Here is a 22,193-nt window from a genome sequence, read left to right on the forward strand (position 1 = left end):
AGCCCTACGCAGGCACTTCAACATCTCCAGATCTCTCGGGAGAAGCATTCAGACACCCCTAAGCCTACCGCTCTCCTGAAGGGTGAACCCAGGACCCAGAAGAGGGGGAGTCTTCAAGAGGAGTCTGGGATAGAGACTGATGGCAAAGGGGCTCACCATAGTGTCAAGTCCAAGAGTGAGGAGCATCAGGAAAAAGATGATGGCCCAGAACGGAGAGAGAGGCAGCCTGGTTAAGGCTTCCGGGTAAACCACAAATGCAATGCCTGGCCCTGGAAGGAACGAGACAGATGATTGCAGGCAGGCCCTACTCAAGGCCGCTCTTCCTGGAGCCCAGAGGGCCTTCTCTCTGCTGAGATCTTCATTTATTACTTCTTATATGCTGCTTCCACTGTTAGTTATTTTTCACTCATCTCTATCCATTTCCTCAATTAAACCATAGGCTTCTTGAAGAAAAAGACCAAGGGAATTAGGTCAACAGCTAGGAGAACTCACAGGAGAGGCCTAAAATAGTGTCTAAGCAGAGACTCAGAGGCAACTCTACTGGACTCCACGGCTAGGTTGTGTGCCATGTACATAGGATGAGAAACTCCATCTTCGTATTGGATGAATTAAGGGAAAATGTAATTAATTACCCGTTAGAGCAGTAGTACTCAACCAGCAGTGATTTTGCACCCCAGGGGATATTTAGCAATGTCTGCAGACATTTTTTATTCTCAGGGGTGAGCTGGGGGTAGGGGTAGGATAACTACTGGCATCTAGTGGGTGGAGGCAAGGGATGCTGCTAAGCATCTTACAGTGCACAAGAGAGCTTCTTGCCAACAAAGAATTATCCTGTCTCAAATGTCAGTAGTGCTGAGGTTTGAGAATCCCTGCTCTAAAAGTTGGAACATGACCAGAATGACATTATTTCTTCCTTTAATTATTTTATGAAGTTTTGGGGTGCGTGTGCAGGACGTGCAGGTTTGTTACACAGGTAAACATGTGCCATGGTGGTGTACTGCACAGATCAGCCCATCACCGAAGTATTAAGTCTACGAAGAAATGCATTAGTATTTCTTCCTTTAACTACCCTTCCTCCTATTTAGTCCTCCAGGAGAAAACATTCACATAAAATATGAATCTAACACTTTCAGGATCTTGCACTATTGGTATAAATGGTGCCAGTCCTAGTAGTTAGTTGGGTTGGTGGGGCGGTGCATGAAACATCATGTGAGGATTAAGAGGGTTCGGTCTCTAAGGGTCAGATCTGGTCCAAATCCATATTCCATGACTTACCATCTGTGCAACCCTAGACAAATTATTTAATTTCTGTAAGCCTCAATTTTGTCCATCTGTAAGATGGGGATAAAATACAAATTATTTAATTTCTGTAAGCCTCAATTTTGTCCATCTGTAAGATGGGGATAAAAATAGGACCTCACAAGGTGGCTACAATGAACAAATGAGAAAACGCAGATAAAACACTGAGCCCAGTACCCCCTACATCATCAACACCCACAGATTATTATCTTCTACTATGAGTGGACTATGAACTTGGAAGTTAGCGGTTCTGATTCAGGTTTACTCTAGAACACTTCATGTGGGTCTTGCTGGGGATGTCTGAGCGGCAGTTTTCTCTGCTATCATAAAACCCTGCCAGTCATTCTCCCTGCCTCACGGCCTCACTGGGAAGATTACTGTAACTAAAAGTGGCTAAAGACACAGCAGTTGTGAATTTCCCTGTAAGTAGAAAACTAAACGATAATGGGCAGAGACAAGTGAATGTGGGCACCGGGATAATCCACAGGCAGCACACATCCGCGGCCAGAAGTCACAGCACCTAGAATGTTTATAACGCAAGCATAACAGCACTTTTTTAAACTGGAATTTATCAGGTTGTTAGTTCCTGATGTTGCCTAGGGCCTTGGTGTATTTAAAATATAAAGCTTCAAATGCCTGAGATTTCCCCACTTTATGCATTTATTGAACAGACTGTAGAGCCAGTCTCTGAAGGCTCCCTATGTGAACCATAAAAGAAAAGTCTGTATTAAACTAAAGTTCAAAATAGGTCTCAAATGCAGAACAACAAGGAAGTCAGTTTAATGCTCTCACGACAGTCATGCCCATAAAGCCGACAAGAAGGTCTTCAATGGCCACTAGCAGAGGTCCTCAGCGGCTTACTTTAACAGGATTCCACCCTTTGGGCTTTACAGCTTTTTTAGAGGAAGGAAGTGATTTCAAAATATTCAGCCTGCTTCCATTTCAGCTGCCTCCCTAAAGCACCCAGGTGAAGGCGGAATGTGCAAGCTAAATTACAGCAGACTCCACTTACCCAAGGCTGATGGCGAGCAGAGTCATCTAGGGAATAACATCATTAGATGTTAAAAAGTATATGGCCAGTCTGATGGAGGCCAGGTTCTGCCTCTCTCCTCTCCCACTAGGTGGCAGTAGAGCCCAGTGACTGGAGTACAGGCTCTCTTCCTCATGGATTAAAAAACTGGTGGCGGGATTCGGTGGCTCACGCCTATAATCCCAACACTTTGGGAGGCCAAGGCGGGCGGATCACAAGGTCAGGAGTTCAATACTAGCCTGGCCAATATAGTGAAACCCAGTCTCTACTAAAAATACAAAATTTAATCGGGCATGGTGGCAGGCGCCTGTAGTCCCAGCTACTCAGGAGGCTGAGGCAGGAGAATGGTGTGAACAGGGGAGGCGGAAGTTGTTCAGTGAGCCAAGATGGCACCACTGCACTCCAGCCTGGGTGACAGAGCAAGACTCCATCTCAAAAAAGAACAAAAACAAAAAAAAAATGGCTGTACCTCTTACTGGCAGAGGACTTAGGGGAGTCACTTGTTCTTTCCAGACAAATTTTAGTTTCTTTATCCACACAATGGAAATAGTAATAGTACCTACCTTTATAGAGCTTCTGTGAGAATTAAATGCATCAACACAAGTAAAAAGCTTAGAACAATGCCTGGACATACTAGGAACTCAGAATACATAGACTATTATTGGTCTTGTGAAAGGGGATCAAAGGGGCTCCACATTTCAGTAACTTGAGCAGAGTCCCCAGAGATCCTACCACGAGAGCCTCCTTTATCCTAGAGCGCCACTAAAGACACAGCAAGGGGCTCTGGTCAATGCAATGCATCAAGGCCCATAGCACAGCTTGGGTAGCCACTGTGCTGTGATAACTATTACAAATTGAATGAGCTCTCTGAGGATATGCCAGCTGGACTTCTGTGCCTGTGGGCAGAAGGATTGGGATACAGGTGATAGGCAGATGGCTGCATGGAAGTGGGGCATCAGTGCCGTTTGAGAATGCTCATTTTGATCAGTAAGGTATCTGAACTATTAAGGAGCAAGGGAACCAAGGTAGTATTTCTAGTGCTCTGTTTAGCTGAGAGTTGCCTACACCTGGGAATGCTAAATAAATATGCACATTTCTGCTTATCTACTCTGGTCTGAGTTTTTCTGCTGCTGGATAAGCATCTTTGTTTGGCTTCAGGATAGATTCTGAACATGAGTCACCGCTCCATAGGTGGCAATGCATATGGTGGGGAGATGGCTCTGAAGGCCTAACTTCCCTGGAAGCTGCTTTTCTAGAGCAGATCCCCAAGAAGAACATGCCCCCTTCCCTATGTCTATCACAAAAGCAAAAGACAGCCTGGTCTCTTCACCAATCCTACCCATCCTCAGCCCCTCAAAATTTTGATAAGACCAAGATTTCGGATGATCATTTTGATAGAAATGCCTCTTTTAGAAGGGAGTGGTAAACTAAATTGAATAGTGTTAGGTCATTCAGGAGAACCTCTATTTGACTAAAGGTCAAAACTTAGTTACCAAAGTTGGGTCAGCAAAAATGGCCTGAATGTCTATATGCCAGTGTTGCCCAGCAAGGATGAAATGGAGCTCGGGTTTAATGCAGACCTGACCCCAAATTTCTGTCCTATATTCTGCAGAGCCTCCATCATATCGAGGCAAGTAAGACAAGCCTGTAAAGCACATATAAAAATACATGCAGGTTCAGATGAGCAGGAAAGCTTCCCCAGTGGGTCTGGGAGAAGATCTCATGGACCCTCTCCCATGGGAGATGAGGCCCACTGTCCCCGTGCCAGAGACAAGTATTAACACAACAGGTTAGAACCTGTTAGAAGTGCCCTTATCCTTGTTCAAATCAAAGGAAGTGAAAAAACACTGGCAAGGAGAAATTTCAGAGGAAAACATGGGCAATTTGTTGGCTTCATTTTACATACCAGAAAAACAACATTCTATTCGAGGTTTTGCAATATCTCCCCAGAAATCCCTTTCCTGGAGCAGAAAAGAGTTCAGAATCGTTTACTAACCTGGCCCACATCTCAGGATTCATAGTCTCTAGCAGGTTGGCCACTGGTTCCAAAAGAACTCAGTAATGTCACAGAAAGTAAAATGCCTAAGATCTTCTAGAAAATGGGACAGAACCTATCTGCTCCAACCACTCTGCTAGGAGGAAATGAGGTTACAGGACAGCTGGAAGTGACTCCAGTACCTCTAAGTACAAAACCTGTTTACCCTCTCACTTTCCCTCCCTGCCTCCCAGGGTATCTGAGAATTCTCAACCAGCCAGAGCCATTGCTTATCTCCTGGGGCCCCTCTAATTTAGTGCATTGCTGCAGAACCAAACACCCCTCAGGGTTTCACAGCCTCTCCAGGGAGAGATAATTGCACCCCTGGAACGTGCTGGCTCTGTAACTCTTTGAGGCCCTGGGTGTACTATCAGCATGAACTGGCGCAGTAATGAATTATCCTTAGGGAACCAGAAGAAATCTTAGTGTCCAAAAAGGTGAAATTTCCAGGGCTTAGTTCTCTCACCACATCTGAAACATTATCTGAGAATGGCAGTCAGCTGCTTGAAGGAAGATAACTGCCCAGACAAGCCTCTCACAGGTACACCCCTTGGTTGTCCAGGGCCATAGTCATGCCCCACAGCATGAGGCACAGGACCAACACACTAGGCATCCCATAAATGTCTGAATTGAGAATGAGATCATAATGGTAAACAATAAACACAATGAAATCCCTTAATCACTGAAACCTACTAAATATCCAAATCCTTTGTACTAAAATCTTGAATGCTCTCTCTGCAAAATGCTGTCCTAGTAATATGGATTAAATGAAATAAAAATGAAAGCTCTTTGTAAACTTGAAAACATCATACAAATGTTAGCCATTAATAAAAAGATCATTTGGATAGAGAGTAAACATTTATTCCACATGCCTCTCCACCCACCCAGCACGATCCAACCTTTCTACCCACTGGGGAAAAAAATTGCAGGTCTGCATTGCTAACTAAGCAGAAGGCCCTGAAAGCACATTTGACCTAACAATCAGAAAAGTGCTTTGTAAGGAAAATGGTCCTCTGAAGTCAGTTCTCTCACTAAGCCTTGGTTTCGACAGGGCCTTCTGCAAGGAATGTCATCCTACAGCAGCCTGTGCCCACATCAGCTCCTGAGGCAATGGTTTGCCTAATAAATTCTCTACTCATACCTAACAGGTATAACCCTCACTTCTATAGGCTGGAGCTAAATTAAGAGGGGCAAGGTAAGAGGAAGGGGAGGAGACGAGAAGGAAAGAGGGCTTTTAAAGCAATCCCTCTAGTCAGAGACAAGCCAGTTCTGACTCTGTAGTGAGCTTCCTACTTGAGCCTTCCTCAGTCCCACTGTACAGAAGGACCTGGGCTCCTCCACCCTCTATCCTGTTCCAGAAGGCCAACTTCCCAGCATAGTATAAATTAGGAGCTTGTGACATGGGCCTGGGACCTGCCCTGCAACAGCAGGGTAACAACTGTCCTGTACCTTGGTCTGCCACATTCTCAATGTTGACTTTGCGTTCATTGGCCATAAAGCCAATAACGGAGAAGATGACGAAGCCGGCAAAGATGCTCGTGGCACTGTTGGTGCAGGTTACAATTAGAGTGTCCCTGGAAAGAAGAGACCAGAGTTTTCCATTAGATGTGCTTGGTGAGTGGAAAGGGACAAGGGGAAGGACACATAAATGTGTGCCCACGTGTTTGCTTGCACATGTGTTTTATATATAAGTATGTTCATGTCCTAACCACAGGCTCCCTTGGACTCATTTAAAAAGCACCAAAAGGCTCAAAAGATATCCCCTAATAGCCCTGATTCAGGGCCTCTGGGCCAAAGCTCTGACTCCACATTCTATATAAAGGGTCTCAACTCATCTGCTATGGTCTGAACCCTCCCATCCCAAATTCATTGGCTGAAACTTAATCCACAATTTGATAGTATTAAGAGGTGGGGCTTTAGAAAAGTGATTAAGTCAGGAAGGCAGAGCCAACTCATAGGATTAGTGCCCTTATAAAACAGGCTGAAGGGAATGTGTCTGCCTCTTCCACCATATGAGGATACAGCAACAAGGTGCCATCTTTGAAACAGAGAGCAGCCCTCCAGACACTGAATATTCTGGCACCTTGAACTTGGACTTGCCAGCCTCCAGAACTGTGAGCAATAAATGTCTGTTGTTTATAGCCAAAAGTCAGTTAAAGATACAAAAATATAGGTAGATAGGAGAAATAAATTATAGTGCTCTACAGCACTGTAGGATGACTATATTAACAACCATCCCAGCTGGGCACGGTGGCTCACGCCTATAATCCCAGCACTTTGGAAGGCCAAGGCAGGTGGATCACCTGAGGTCAGGAGTTTGAGATCAGCCTAACCAACATAGTGAAACCCCGTCTCTACTAAATACACACACATACACACAAAAAAAAAAATTAGTGGGGCATGGTGGCACATGCCTGTAATCACAGCTACTTGGGAGGCCGAGGCAGGAGAATCGCTTGAACCTGGGAGGTGGATGTTGCAGTGAGCCGAGATTGGTCATTGCACTCCAGCCTGGGCAACGAGAGCAAAACTCCATCTTAAAAAAAAAATCATCCTATAGCACTATAAAATGACTATATTAACAACAATTTATTATATGTTTTCAAACAGCTAGAAGAACGAATTTTCAATGTTCCCAATACAAAGAAATGATAAATGTTTGAGGTGGTAGATATGCTAATTATTTGAGGTAGTGGATATGCTAATTACCCTGATTTGATCATTGCACATTGTGTACTTGTACTGAAATATCACACTGTACTCCATAGATATGCATAATTACTATGTGTCATTTAAAAATAATAAAAGCAAAAAATGTATAAAGAAAGAAAAACATATTACTCAGTCTATGGCATTTCGTTAGAGCAATATGAACAAACTAAGACATTATTCCAGGGGCAGGGGTAAATCTGTCCATCAGAACAGAAATGGAGGAGATGGGGCCTTGGTTGGCTCCAGGACGGGAACTATGTGTGAGGGAAGAGAAGGCAGTGGGAAAGTCAAATGACCCTAAAATGTGAGGGTAGCCTGGAGTTGGGACACACAGGGTTGAGAAGGACAAAGGGGCAGGGGAGGGAAGAGAGCCCAGCAACTCTACCTTCATCGCAGAGCCTGCTGCTGGTAAGACAGCCAGGGTTTCCCAGCTTACCTTCAGTCATCCTGTTCTCAAATGTGAGGTCACGGCTAGATGGGTTACACTGTAACCCAGGGCTACATTGAAATCTTTTTTCTCCTGCCTTTTAGCGGCATGACCTTGAGCAATCCACTTCCTTTCCACTCTGATTTGAAATGGCAGCAATGAGGCTGTCATAGGCTGTTGCCAGGACAGAATGAGATGATGCCTGTACCATGCAAAGCCTAGAAGTGTGCAGCAAATGATCCACCTTGACTGACCCCTTAGTTTACTGATGAGGAAACTGAGGTCCAGGGGAAGGTAATGGACTAATTAATAGTGTGGGCCAGGATGTGAATCTAGACTTTCCAGCTCTCAGCCTGGGTTATTTCTGCCACACCACACAGCCTCATTTCTAATAAAGAAGATAGCAATGCTTCACCCTTTAATGGTGTTCAGACTAACTTGGGTCAATGGTTAATGAGCAGTTGTGACCAAAGAAGTTCAAACACCATAGTCTGTTACTCAAGGCCATTACGAACTGAATCATATCTTCCTACTGCTCCCCCCCCTTACCAAATTCATATTTTGTCATCCTAATCCCTAGTATCTCAGAATGTGACTGTATTTGGAAAGAGGGTCTTTAAAGAGGTAATTAAGCTAAATGAGGTCATTAGAGTGGTCCCTGATCCAATGTGACTGATATGACTGGTGTCTTTATAAGAAGAGATTACGTCACAGCCCCACACAGAGGGAAGACCATCTGAAGGCACAGTCCACTGTATCCACAGATTAGGTAGCTCACAAATGACTGTCACAGAACACAGCTGGCTGCACATGACCTCCAGAGAAACTTGCTTCCATCCTATAAATAGCCACTTGAGCCTCCACCATGTATCAGAGCCAGGTATGTAAGTGAGGATCTAGGCCTTCAAAAGACAGTGCCTAGGCCTTAGCACGTGTTTTGTCCTAGGCCAGAGGCAAATCTCTAGCTCTCCCTAAGATGAAATGTGAGGATGTGGCCTCAGGTGTCTGATAACTCAGTCCATTCTTCTGTCCCACTCACCAGCTATGCCCAGATCTTGTAGCACCTCTACATACCTGTAGCAGTTGTTGTGGAATTTGTTGTAAGAAGAGAGAGTAATCAGGCCTCCCCATGCAGCAGATAAAGAGAAGAAAATCTGAGTGGCAGCATCTTTCCATACCTGAGAGGCAAAAGGGAAAGAGATTCAAGATCCATAAAGGAGACTGGCCCCAGGGGAGGGGAGTCTCACACACCCAGTGCCATATCATGTTTCCAGGGGAAACATCAGGGACAAGATGACTTCTGACATCAACATCAATGAGAACATAAATCACTTTGGAAACCAAAGGCACAGTAAATTACCTGGGAGATTTTAACTTCCTGTATCAAAGGTGAGGAACTCAATAAACTACACTACATGCCATGCTCATCTTTTCTCTCCCGTAAAGCTAAACGGAAGGGAGAGTCCTTCCTTTAGGTCAATACACTCTCAGAAAATAATAATTTACAACAGCAAAATATATTAACGGATGCAAAATCAAAACCCTTTTTAACTGACATTTCTGTGGATTACAACTGCTATTAAATTTCTGAAACTCTGTAGCCCCAATCTTAGTAAAGCAACCTCTATGCCACTGTAGACTTTATAGTGTCACGTCCTACCTGCCATTAAGTGGAGACTTTCTGTTACGTGCAATCAAACTCAATCCTAGCTATGCGTTCTTAACACACCCTGGAAAAGCAGAATTTTCTTTAAGGTGAGAAAAGTCAGTTCCCCTTCAACAATCACCCCCTCATTTGTAGTTTTTGAGTTGGAAATTTTAGAGTTAGATGTGCCTGTACAGAATATGCAAAGAGAAAGTTCAGCTTGTGCTGGCCCTGTGTGGGTGTATAAAAGTATTCAGACGTGTCTGAGCCCTTAAAAGGTTCAGGTAAAAATATTTTAAAAATAGAATCGCTTGTGGTTTACACTAAATGCTGTTATTTTCCCACCAGCAAAACTATGCTCTGACACTCTATAATTAGTAACAGATAAGTGGTATGAGTTGGCCCAAAGCTATTAAGGGGATTTCATTATTCATTTTCGGCCTCTACTATAACCCCAGATGTAGGACAACTATTCCAGGAATCTAAAAACCCTCAGTTGTCCACTTCTCATTAAATATTTCCTGAGTGCATAATATACCAAGATCATCAGGCTCTTATAAAAGCACACACTGGGATTCCCTGGGGGAGGACGTCTAATCCTTTTTGCCCAAGCATCCCAGAGGACCACTGCCCCCCGGGCCAGTTATAAATAAAATTAGAAGCCCACCGTGGCATCTGTGAGTTTCTCCCACTTGGGTGTGATGAAGTACCAGATCCCAGCTCCAGCTCCAGGCAGGGTGACTCCGCGGATGAGGAGGATCACCAGCACAACATACGGGAACGTGGCCGTGAAGTACACCACCTAGAAAAGCCATGGGCAGAGGGGCTGGAAGGAGCAGCCCTGCAGAGTGCACCTGTGCAGAAGGAGCATTGCTCGGGGAAGGAGTAGGGCTGCCACCCCGGCACAAGCGGGTGACAGAGAGCACATCAGGGTAGTTCTCCCCAAACGCAGACGGGGCTGGGGAAGCAGGGAAGGCATTGGGACCAAAGGTGAGTCAGAGAGAGCTAGAAATAAAGCCTCTTAGGAGAGACCTGAGGCTGTGGGATGAGTCGGCCTACAGCCAGAAGGCTGGGGTAGATGTCACCCAGCCCAGCTGATGAGTACACAACTCCTTAGGGAACCACAGAGGGAAGGAGGGAGGGGGGCTCTGTGCCTCCCTCCTCCCCAACTCCTACTCCACCCCTGGTAGAGCACCAAAATTCCACCATTAAAGATGAATCCTATTAGCTTAAGCTTTCCGTCCCTGTTTATACACATAAGTGGGGCAGTCCCGTAAGGTGAAAAGAACGTGATCTTAGAATTAGACGCATTTAGGTTCAAATGAAATTGTACCTCTGGCACTGAGTAGCTGTGTGACCTTAGACAATGTATTACGCTCTCTGAATCTTAGTTTCTGAATCTGTAAATTAGGGATAATAGCGCCCTTCTTACAGACAATCGTGAGGATTCAATGAGCTAATGCATGGATAGGACTTAGCGTGGTGCCTGATTTATAACAGCGGGTTATTAAATCCCATTAAGTTCAACAAATATTTATTGAGGGCCTCCTATGAGCTGGCCACTGTGCCAGGCATCAGCTGCACGAAGGTGAAGGGACTCCTAACCTAGAAGACACAAAGACAATGTCTGAATAATGAGCTAGAGAATTACACACAGGGCACTATGGAAGTTCAGGGAAGGGCATTGTGCTCAACCTAGAAGTCTACTAAGAGGTTCATGGAGATGACACTGAGCTGGACAAGTGCAGCTTAGAGGAGGAGAGGCAAGGTGGGAAGGTGAAGGAAGCACATGGGCAAGGCAGGTGTGTGAGGCAAAGCCCTACTCACTATCAGCACAGCATAAACTTGAGGCTAAGAGTTGGGGGGGGGGTGGAGGACTAGAGACATTGGAGAAGATCATGTCATAGGAGGTCCTGAATGCCAACCAAAGGGTACTCCTGGATGCTGGAAGAGAGGGAGGGACCAGCATCAACAAACATTTGGGAGGCTGGGCACGGTGGCTTATGCCTATAATCCCAACATTTTGGGAGGCCAAGGCGGGTGGATCACCTGAGGTCAGAAGTTTGAGACCAGCCTGGCCAATGTGGCAAAACCCCATCTCTACTAAAAATACAAAAATTAGCCAGGCGTGGTGGCGGGCACCTGTAATCCCAGCTACTCAGGAGGCTGAGGCAGGGGAATTGCTTGAACCTAGGAGGCGGAGTTTGCAGTGAGCAGAGACCACGTCCTTGCACTCCAGACTGGGTGACAAGAGCAAAACTCCATGTCAAAAAGAGAAAGAAAAGAAAAGAAAAGGAAAGGAAAAGAGAAACATTTGGGAGGTAACATTAGCAGAACTTGGGGGTTAGTTGAACGTGGTAGGTGGGGGGACCTTTCCTTCCATACCTGTCCATCAAACCTCAAGGTGAGGGCTTGGGACCAGGATTTGGCAGAAGTGGAAGGAACAGTGTGAGAGCTCAGCCTCTGCAGTCCCACGAGCCTGGGTCTAAATCCTGACTCCAGCACTTACGAACTGGATCACCTTGAGGAGCAACTTAACCTCTCTGAGTCTCTGACCCTCAGTGCCCACACCTGCAAAGTGGCAGCAACAGTAGATTCTTCACCGGGCTGTTGGAAGAGTACAGTGTTACAATACACACAAAGTGGAACCGGCCCAGGGCACTGGAAACAGAAGTACCATTTCAGTCTGGCCTAAGACTCACCAGTCCTCAACTTAATAGCATTGACAATGCTCGGCTTACAGGTAGGTAGGCTACAGTCCAAAAAGTGCATTAAAAGACACTTGAGGCCGGGCACAGTGGCTCACACCTGTAATCCCCAGCACTTTGGGAGGCCGAGGCAGGCAGATCACAAGGTCAGGAGATGGAGACCATCCTGGCTAACATGGTGAAACCCCATCTCTACTAAAAATACAAAAAAAAAAAAAAAAAAATCAGCCAGACATGGTAGCAGGTGCCTATAGTCCCAGTTGCTGGGACTATAGGCTGTCAGGTGGGGCTGGGAAGAGGAGATGCTACAAGGGCAGGCCCTTCCACAGAGGCTGAGGCAGGAGAATGGCATGAACCTGGGAGGTGGAGCTTGCAGTGAGCCAAGATCGTGCCACTGCACTCCAGCCTGGGTGACAGAGCGAGACTCTGTCTCAAAAAAAAAAAAAAAAAGACACTTGAGAGGCTGAGGTTAAGCTTCCATCCAGGCCCACTCTGGGCTCTCTGATCCATGGGGTGATGGCTGTTGGTTAAGGGCCACCTCCATTCCCACCTGCAGTCCTCCCTCTGAGGGCAACTGGAATACCTGCCCCATGAGAGGGACACAGGGCCCCCGCCACACGCTGCCTGCACAGACTTGAGTACCTGGTAGGGGCTCCAGCATGGTAGTAAGTGGGATTTCAGGAGGTGAGGACAGATTCAAGGACTCACAGGGGGAGATGAGTTGGGGAAGTTTAGAGCTGAGATGAAGAAATAACTCTTGGAGGCCAGGCGTGGTAATCCAGTAGTTTGGGAGGCCGAGGCAGGCGGCTCACTTGAGGTCAGGAGATAGAGACCAGCCTGGCCAACAGAGTGAAACCCCATCTCTATAAAAATGCAAAAATACAAACATGAGCTGGGCCTGGTGGTACTCGCCTGTAGTCCCAGCTACTCAGGAGGCTGAAGCAGGCAAATCACTTGAACTCGGGAGGCAGAGACTGCAGTGAGCCAGTATTACACCACTATACTCCAGCCTGAGTGACAGAGTGAGACTCTGTCTCAAAAAAAAAAAAAAAAAAAAGATATAACTCTATAACTCTTGGGGTCACTCCACTTGTTCAAATGAACATACATACTTATATATATATATTTAGAGCAACTCATATGTGCCAGGAACAGTTAAATGTTCAGGACCTATCAGTAAACAAAGCAAAGATTTCTGCCCTGAATAGCTTCCGTTCTAGCTGGGGAGATCATCAATCAACAATAATCGTGGTAAGTATTATTTGTGGTATATTAGAAGGTGATATGTGGATTGAAAAAATGAAAAATTAGAGCTGGGTAAGTGGGGTGGGGTGTGGGGAGGATGGTTGGGAAGGCTTCAGGGAGAAGTTGGTCAAGGAAGAAAGTCAGGGTGAGCCAACTGGATGTCTGGGAGAACATTTTAGATGAAGGGAACAGTTGGAATCATGGCCCTAAGAAGGGAGTGTGCCTGACTCCTAGGAACAGCAGAGGCCAGTGTGGCAAGAGATGGGGCACAGGTGGGAGAGATGGGCAAAGTGGGAGTAGGGAGGGGCAGACTAGGTGAGGCCAGGCAGAGCTCTTACTCTGTGGGCAACGGGGCTATGGCAGGGACTCAGGCACAGGGGTAACAGGATCTAACCTTTCCACAGAATCTCCCAGTTGCTATGTAGCAAGAATACGGCAGGGATAACAGCAAGGAAGCCGCAGCAGCCAGCAGGCAAGGGACAAAGAATGGGGATAGCTCCAGCCAGGGTGTTGTCAATGGAGCTGGTGAGAAACAGTTGCCAGATACATTTTTGAGAGGAGCCACCAGACTTAATGGGGAGTGTGAGAAAAACAGAAGAGTCAGAGTGACTCCCAAGTGTTTTGGCCTCAGCAACTGAAAGGGTGGCGTTGCCATGAACTGAAATGGGGAAGTTGCTTCTGTCTCTAAACCCAATTACTCAAGGCCAAACTCCTTCTTCCTGGCTGCAGGTTCAGAGCTGCCAGGGATGGGCTGCCCTCCTTTTCTCTCTACTGCGACACCGGGGATACCTTTTCCCTGCCCCACAGAACAGCAGTCTCTCCTCCCTCCTTGTCTCAAAGAACTTGTAGTGCTAGGGATGGAAGGGAGGGGCAGCAGCCAGCTCCTCTCTATTTCTACCAAACCTGCTTCTCTCCTTCCCTCCCCTTGAAGTCTAAGGAGAAGTGAAGCCCTTCCACACGTGGATGTTAGGAAATCCAAGGGCATCTGGCATCTCAGGGCTGGCCTCACAGCTGTCAGGTGGGGCTGGGAAGAGGAGATGCTACAAGGGCAGGCCCTGACCAGCCTGACTTTCCTGCCCCCAAAACAGCACGGGGATGGGATGCGAGACAAATAAGGAGTATCCTTTCCATCCCCTGACCACCTGGGGCTGGTGGGAAGTGAGGATGGAAGGAAGAGGTGAGGGAGAGGACATGACCTAGATGGCGGTGGCTTAAGGAGGAAATCTCCAAGGCTGGCATGAGTTTAAGATACAACTGTTCCCATTTCACTGTTGGAGGCTGTTTAGACACCATCATTCCTGAGTTCCCTCTGTGGCCAGGTATATTTCTCCCATTTTGCAGAGAAGTTAACTGAGGTTCAGGTTAAGCCTCTCACAAGGGATTAAATATCTCGTTCAAAGTCTTCAGACAGGATTTAAGCCCAAAGCTTCCCCACTCCAAAGCCACTCTTTCCATGAACGCCATTCTGTGGGCCACACGATCAGAAATGTGTATGGCAGGGCCAGGACTAGGGGGAGGCAGGTGAGACAGGAGGCATCTAGGGTGCAAAATTTACGGAGGAATTCACTGTCAGGTGCTGGCCCTGTGCTTCGGGAACCTGAGAGTGAGTGCCTCTCAATTTTGCACTCTAGGCACTTGCTTGCCTCGCCCAGGTGATGCATTCATTTTTAGATGGTGATCATGGTGAACTGAGAGGGCCAACAGTTTGGTTTACAAATCCTGGGAATGCCTCAAATGTGAGTCAGGTGGGCATGGAGGCTTTCTGCACAGCTAGTTCCTCTGTGTCAGAGGAGATTTAGAAGGCACCTGTTTCCACATTGTATTGTCAGAGGAATTAAACTTGAACAGTAATGAATTACACTTGGCAGGAGTGACACTGACTCGCCTATCTGAGCCTGTTGGCCTGACACCTCCAGGCATCCTTCTCACCATGGGACCCCTGAACAGGTGGTAAAAGCCCACCAGCCCGTACAAGCTAATTAGGTTAGCTTTGCTTCGCTGCCACAACTCTCAGGCAGAGGCGCCCCTGAGGGCAGGTGGGCTGCATTTGACCTTCAGGCTGCATGCTGGTCGCCTGTGCCTCTGAAATTCTAGCTGCTGGAAAAGTCTCCAACAGTGAAATAGGAAGACCTGTCTCAGAGGAAGCAAACTGCTAGTCCTGTCTCCTAAGGCCCTAAACAAGAGGAACTGAGCTTATCTGGCTGCAGGAGGATGACATCTCTTTTGCATAAAAATGACAGTGTTCCTGGGATTTCAATCACAAAGGAGTTCATCATAAAGCTGCTGCATCCACCTTGGCTCCCAAATAATGCTCTATGATTAATGTCTGCACAGGCCAGGGCAGGATAGTAAATTGTGATTCATTATTTCTGGTGGTGTTCTTCATTTAAAATAGAAATTGATCATTGATCTCTGGTTGGAAACTTTTCTCAATGAAACAGAGAGATAACTTGGCAGATCTGAAAGAAAAACGTACCTGCTCAAAACTTCCTATTCCAGAAAGCCTATGAAATTTATCACCAAGAATTAAATTCTAAATCAGTGGAAAGAACTGGCTGCCATGCCATTCCAAAAGAACACAGACTAATAAGATAAAAAGAATCCTAGAGAATATTCTAACTGTTGATTTTGCTAGAAATGAAGCTGTAATATATCCTGTGACTTGCCCAAAGCCACACAGCAACACAGCAGAGACTGGGTAGAAATGCAGATTCTGATTCACTGTGGGGAGATTTTTTCCCCACTATATGAAAATGATGGCTCCAGAATTCCTCATTTACTATCTATTCTTAATAACCCCTTCTTGGGAGAGAATGTCTTGTATTAGAAAAAGTCTAGGCTGGCTGGGCGCGATGGCTCACGCCTGTAATCCCAGCACCTTGGGAGGCTAAGGCAGGGGGATCACCTGAGATCAGGAGGTCAAGACCAGCCTGGCCAACATGGTGCAATCCTGTCTCTACTAAAAATACAAAAAAATTAGCCGGGCATGGTGGTGGGCACCTGTAGTCCCAGCTACTCGGAGTCTGAGGCAGGACAATCACTTGAACCCAGGAGGCGGAGGTTGCAGTGAGCCAAGATGGCGCCACTGCACTCCAGCCTGGTGACAAAGTGAGACTCCATCTCAATAAAAAAAAAAATAAAAAATGTCTCGGCTTCAAAGCCAGATAGACCTGGATTCAAATCCCACTACTGCCACTTAAAAACTCTATGACTTCAGGCAATTTACTCTACCTTGACAAGCCTCAGTCTCTCTCTACAAAGTGGGAATCAATGTGCTTCTAATGCACGTGAAGCAGCCAGCACAGTGCCTGGCATACAGTGTTCAACAAAGCTCTCTTTCTCTTCCCATCTCCCCAACAAAGCCTCTGCTCTGGAGATGTCAAAGTGGCACAATACGCAGTCGATACAGCAGCCATTCAGAATAATAAACACGAAAAGAGATAATGTTAATTAATAACTGACCATACACCAGGTAGTAACATGCATATCTCACTTAATCCTTATAGCAATCCTAAGTATTATGCACTATTATCCCCAATTTACAGAGAAGGAAATAGGTTTCGAAGGTTAAATAGCTTGTCCGGAGTCACACAACTAGAAAGTGATAGAGCCAGGATTTGAACTAAGATTGGTCTGACTCTGGAGCCACAGGCCATTCTTCCTCACATCATTAAAAGGTGCTGTTCTCACCCTCCTCACCTATCACCTCTCCTCCTGCAGTCTCACCTTCCAGCCTATACTACAGACACCTATCTGGCCACTTACAGAAGTGACAGTCTTGCCCATGGGATTTTGATTGAGCAGATACTTGGCTAGTCTCACTGAGCAATCGCTTGGCTGGGCCCTTTGTCGTTTATGGAAACCCCACCCAAGCTCAGCTCCAAGCTACAGAAAGTGAGGGGTCCGGGAAACTTCAGGCCAGGCTGGGTATTGTCATAAGGGTCAAGTTAACATTTCCCATCTCCCTGTAACCTTAGAAAAACAATCAATCCAGTCTCGTGGTACTCACTCAAAGCCAGCAGGTTCCTCAGGGGTCACTGAATCCCAGTTCTCATTTTACAGAAGGGGAAACTGAGGTCACAGAGTAAAAGTGCCCCCAAACCTCCAAGTCACCCAGCAAGTGTCCGACAGAATAATCTTAGAACTAGAGGGCCTTAGACATCACCCAGTCCAATTGCCCTCACCTTAGAAATGAGGAAACAGAACTTCTAAAACAGCTAGGAAAATGTGCTTTTCATTTATTGGCCAAAAAAAAAAAAAAAAAGAAAAAGAAATAAAAGCTAAGAGCAAAATCAGAAGCTCAGCCACGTTTCACCGCCCAAGTAGAGATACCCCTACACAGCAAACACCATGAGCAGTCCTCAAGGACAAGGGCCCAGGTCTCCTCACTCCCGGGCTGGTTCTCTCTAGCTGGCCTGATTCTCCCCACACTCTGTGATTTTAGGCGTACCACCTGCCTCAGGTAACCCTGACAAACCTGCCAGAATCTACCACTCAAGTCACTGTGGAATTAGATGACATGAAAAGCAAGCACTAATAAGAACCATAATCAAAAAATGTCCATGTCCCTAGGGAGAAGACAGTTTGGTCTATGTGGCTAATAGGTGCCAGGATTGGGTGTCTAGTGGGGGGTGCGAAGCATGCCTGGGGGTGAAAGATGGCACTGATTACCCTCCCGATGAGACCCGATCCTTCAGAAGTTGGTTGATTGTAACACAATCGCAGAAATTCTTGGCCTGGATAACAGACCAAATCTCAACGCCATAACCTATGGTCTCAGAATCCCCCATTACATCCTCATTCTTTGGGGCTTAAAGACATTTTTGTTTCATCCTAAAACATGCAAATACCTCCTGGGGTAATTAAATATTATTGCATGGTATTGGAATAACTGGTTAATTCTTCAGTAGGTTTTTCTTTTCTTTTCTTTCTTTTGTGTGTGTGTGTGTGTGTGTTTGTGTGTGTGTGTGTGTGTGTGTGTGTCCAGCGGGACAGGATCTCACCCTGTCGCCCAGACTGAAGTGCAGTGACGCCATCTTGGCTCACCGCAATCTCTGCCTCCTGGGTTCAAGTGATTCTCCTGCCTCAGCCTCCCGAGTAGCTAGGATTACAGGTGCCCCCCATCATGCTCAGCTAATTTTTGTATTTTTCATAGAGACAGGGTTTCACCATGTTAGCCAGGGTGGTCTCAAACTCCAGACCTCATATGATCTACCTGCCTCAGCCTCCCAAAGTGCTGGGATTACAGCCACTGCGCCCAGCCTTCAGTAGGTTTTTCTAAGGCTGCAAGGAGATGAAGAAATGTTACTGTGAATGCTACAACAATGCCCAGTGTGGCCTGAGGTTCCATGGGCTCCTCTCTTTCTGTGGCTTGGAACTGAGCTTGGGTGGGAGTTTCGTCATCTCCAAAGGGCCCAGCCAAGCGATCACTAAGTGACCCTTACCAAGTAATTGCTCAGCCAAAATTCCACGGGCAGGACCATCTTCCTTTAGTGCTAGGGGCACGTGGGGTAGAAGAGTGTCAAGCTTAGGGTTGAAAGAAAGGCAAGGAAGGCCACGAACATGGTGGCCAGGAGTGAGGAAAGGGAATCTACTACACAGTCTTGATCTTCAGCCAGCTTCTTGGCAGAAGCAATAACTAACTTGGCAGCCAGACTAAGAGGCAAAAGGCCGGCAGCACAAATTCTAGAGTTTAGGGGAAGTGACTGAATGATATCAGGGAGGTTCCTTCTGCTGAATGAGTGGCCGCCCCTGAGAGGAAAGGAAGGAAATCCTAATCAGAGTACCCCCACCATCCCTTGGGAGCTCTGTATATATGTGTCTCATTTAACCCTTAAAACAGCCCTGCAAGAAAGGTATTATTATCCCCATTTTGCAGATGAAAGTCAAGTCACTTGCCTACAGCCCCTCAGCTGCTCCAGGGCAGAGTCAGAATCAGCATCCACAGCTCCTGACTCTCTTCCCAGCGCTCTGCCTGCTCCCCAAAGCAACCACCCCTGGGCATCCCACAGCTTTCTCTTACTTAGATAAATCCAAGTGCTTACTTTTCCTGAAGTCTTGATTCCTTTAGCCAAGGATGCATACACAATGACCCAAGCCAGGAAGAGGCAGAAAGCTAGTGGCCACCGGATCTCGCCAGGATATTCAATCCCTGCAGAAATCTTCAGCACAAAGTACCTAAGAATTGGAGGGAGGGATGGGGGAAGTGATAGAAAGGAGGAGAGAGGGAGGTGACAGGCAGCAGGCTTTAAGCCTCCAGTAGAGCCAGGAGCCTTGCACAAAACCCCAGCATCCTCCATCCGCCCCACCATCGCAGACTTAATCACATCAGGCTGTGGGGAACTTGCTGGTCTGGGCTCTTGCCCACAGCCATCTGCAGAGACTCCAGCTGGATTTACCCTGCTCTTGATTATGTGCTAGGAGGCCACTCATGGCCCTGGGCAGGCTTCAGGACAAGGCTGTCAGTTCCATTCTCACTAGCACATCCCCAGGAGGAGTGCAACAGAAACTCTGAACCATCAAGGGTGATTTTTGTGTGTTTTCTCTATTGCTCTACTCTTTTATGCGAATTTATTCTGATAGTATTTGTGTGGTTTTAAATTTTAAAAATTAGTACATAGTGGAAACTGCACATGCTAAATGACTAAAAATGTGGCCCTGGATTGTAGTTCAAGTTGTGTTGGGCATTTCCTGAGGCTAAGGTTGGCTTAATTATAAAAGCAGGGCTGCCTAGACCTTGCTCAAGCAAAACATTCTAAGACAGATGAGCAGCTGCCGACAGAAGAGGCCACTGGTCAGCTGTAGCTGCTGCTGGCAACTTGTATAGAAAATGAAGACATCATGGCCTGCCTGGCCAAATGGCTAGCAGGGCAGCCTCACCCCTGAGGACAGGAGGCAGCTTCAGGGACAGTGCCTGATAACAGATTCAGACAATTCCTTCTACTCCACAACCATCTAGACATACATCCTCTGTGAAACTGCTGTGTTTGTAGGTTGACATTTTTCTGTGACCTAAAGAACAGGCAAGCCAGCATCCAGGCTCGCAGGACTGTGGGAATGATGGCCCAGAACGTTCTGACCTGCCGAGGGAAATATAGGCAGCAGCCTGACTCCTGGTCCAACCAGCTAGCTTGAGAGGCTCTTTGGCAACACACAGCCATGTTTTTCATAACAGGGATGGCCAACTCTGTGCAGACAGAGCCTCTTTCAGGCCCAAACCCTGGCAGAACCTGGGCTCAGAGTTGACTAGGGCAGACCAAGGCTGGAACTAAACTTGGTTCCAAGGCAAAACCCTGAGGACCATATTTGCCAAGTGAGGAAAGGGACCTTCCCCATGTCCCATCCCCAAAATAGGTAAACCACATAGTCAACAATTCCATGACTTAGCCGTCTCAACTGCTCCACACTTCAATTGTAGGACCTCAAACAAGTCCCAAGAAACTCCTGATGACATTTCTTCTTAGAAATAAAGACTGGCCCCAAAGGATTAGTAAAGGCCACCAAAAGCAGGCTTGCAAATCACTTTCTAGTACACCTGACTGCATGGATTAGGTGTACTGGCAAATGATTTGCAAACCTGCTTTTGGCAGTCTTTCAGATTTCATCATATACCAGGTCAGACGCAGTTGCTCAGTGCTCAGGGATAATTAAAGGCCCACCCCAATACCATGATAATTATGGTCAAAGGGGACTATTTAATCAATTAGGTAACTTTCCCTTTTGTTCTACAAGGAACAACCATGTACACTCTGAGTCTACAGGGGAAAAAAAACAGGAATAGGAATTAATGACAACTGAGAGAAGAGTCGAGGTATTAGCAACCACTTACCATCTAAGTGAAAGCCACAAACTGGAAGCTCATTGATTAATGCATTTTATTTGATCCCCATGTTCTATTTGAATTATTTTGCTGCCATTTAAAATAGGAGAGATACATAAAAATCCAGATTTTATTTCCATCTTTGATTGTAAAATAGAAGCTCTGGCAGCACTGCCCCACAATTTCACAAGGCAGTGATCAGAGGAGCTGAGCACCAGTGGCCTCCCTTACCTGTGACAGGTAGCCTCTTTGGTTTGCCACAGTCCCCACCCCTCCCTATCATCTCACTTATTTTCACTTTACTCATTTATAATTCTGCCATGCCTGAGTGCATTTGAATTTACAACCTCTGAGTTAAAGTTTAGCTAGAGAACACTTTTTACGTACCCTATGATGAACTCTGTCTACATTTATCTCCCCTAAGATATAATTTCATGGCTGGGCGCAGTGGCTCACGCCTGTAATCCCAGCACTTTGGGAGGCCAAGGTAGGCAGATCACAAGGTCAGGAGATCGAGGCCATCCTGGCTAACACAGTGAAACCCCGTTTCTACTAAAAATACAAAAAATTAGCCAGGCATGGTGGCACGTGCCTGTAGTCCCAGCTACTCAGGAGGCTGAGGCATGAGGATCACCTGAACCAGAGGCGGAGGTTGCAGTGAGCCGAGATCGCGCCACTGCACTCCAGCCTGGGCGACAGAGCGAGACTCCATATAAAAAAAAAAAAAGAAAGAAAGAAAATAAAAAAATAATTCTATGAACTTCACTAAATCTTCCAGTGGTAGCTAAGGATCTTCAAGTATCCCTGAACCTCAATCTCCAATGTCTAGCAAAACCCATATTGAAAAATACAAAACTAAGGCAAAGCTCTGAAAAAAGGAAAAAAATGAATTTCTTCTTATTTAAACTAAAACTTTGAACATGACTTGTTTTCTTTTTGCCTCTCTTCCCTGAAGCCAAGTGCAGATGGAAGAAAAACTAATCTGGTTAACTGACAGTCCACTTAGATTACACTGGATCAAGGTTTTGCAATGGGCTTTTCATCAACATCATGAATTATAGCCACACTGATTCTGCTCCTACTGCCATCGTTCATCCAGCTCTGCTTTCCAGGCTCACTAGACACAACAATCTGCTCTAGGAAGCCAAACCAGGGAAAAAAACCTTCCTATCTGGTCTCATCCCTTGGGCCACCCACACCTCTGGTCTGCAAATTGAATATTTATTAATTCATTGGGTTTCTCTTAGAAGGTAAAAAAAAGAAAAAGAGAGTC

General features: G+C 46.3%; 1 protein-coding gene across 1 annotated transcript in view; it reads right to left on the reverse strand.

Moving 5' to 3' along the window:
• LOC105487013 (solute carrier family 6 member 5) overlaps positions 1-22,193 on the reverse strand; it is a 56,856-nt gene that overhangs the window by 21,040 nt on the left and 13,623 nt on the right. The window contains exons 6-10 of the mRNA XM_011750277.2: positions 19,146-19,278; positions 9,816-9,950; positions 8,578-8,681; positions 5,814-5,938; positions 157-269 (exon numbers count right to left, since the gene is read on the reverse strand). Coding sequence (XP_011748579.2) covers positions 157-269; positions 5,814-5,938; positions 8,578-8,681; positions 9,816-9,950; positions 19,146-19,278 — 610 coding nt within the window. The remainder of the gene's footprint in view (positions 1-156; positions 270-5,813; positions 5,939-8,577; positions 8,682-9,815; positions 9,951-19,145; positions 19,279-22,193) is intronic.

The sequence above is a fragment of the Macaca nemestrina genome, chromosome 12 (genome assembly GCF_043159975.1).
Source record: "Macaca nemestrina isolate mMacNem1 chromosome 12, mMacNem.hap1, whole genome shotgun sequence".
NCBI classification, from domain to species: Eukaryota; Metazoa; Chordata; class Mammalia; order Primates; family Cercopithecidae; genus Macaca; species Macaca nemestrina.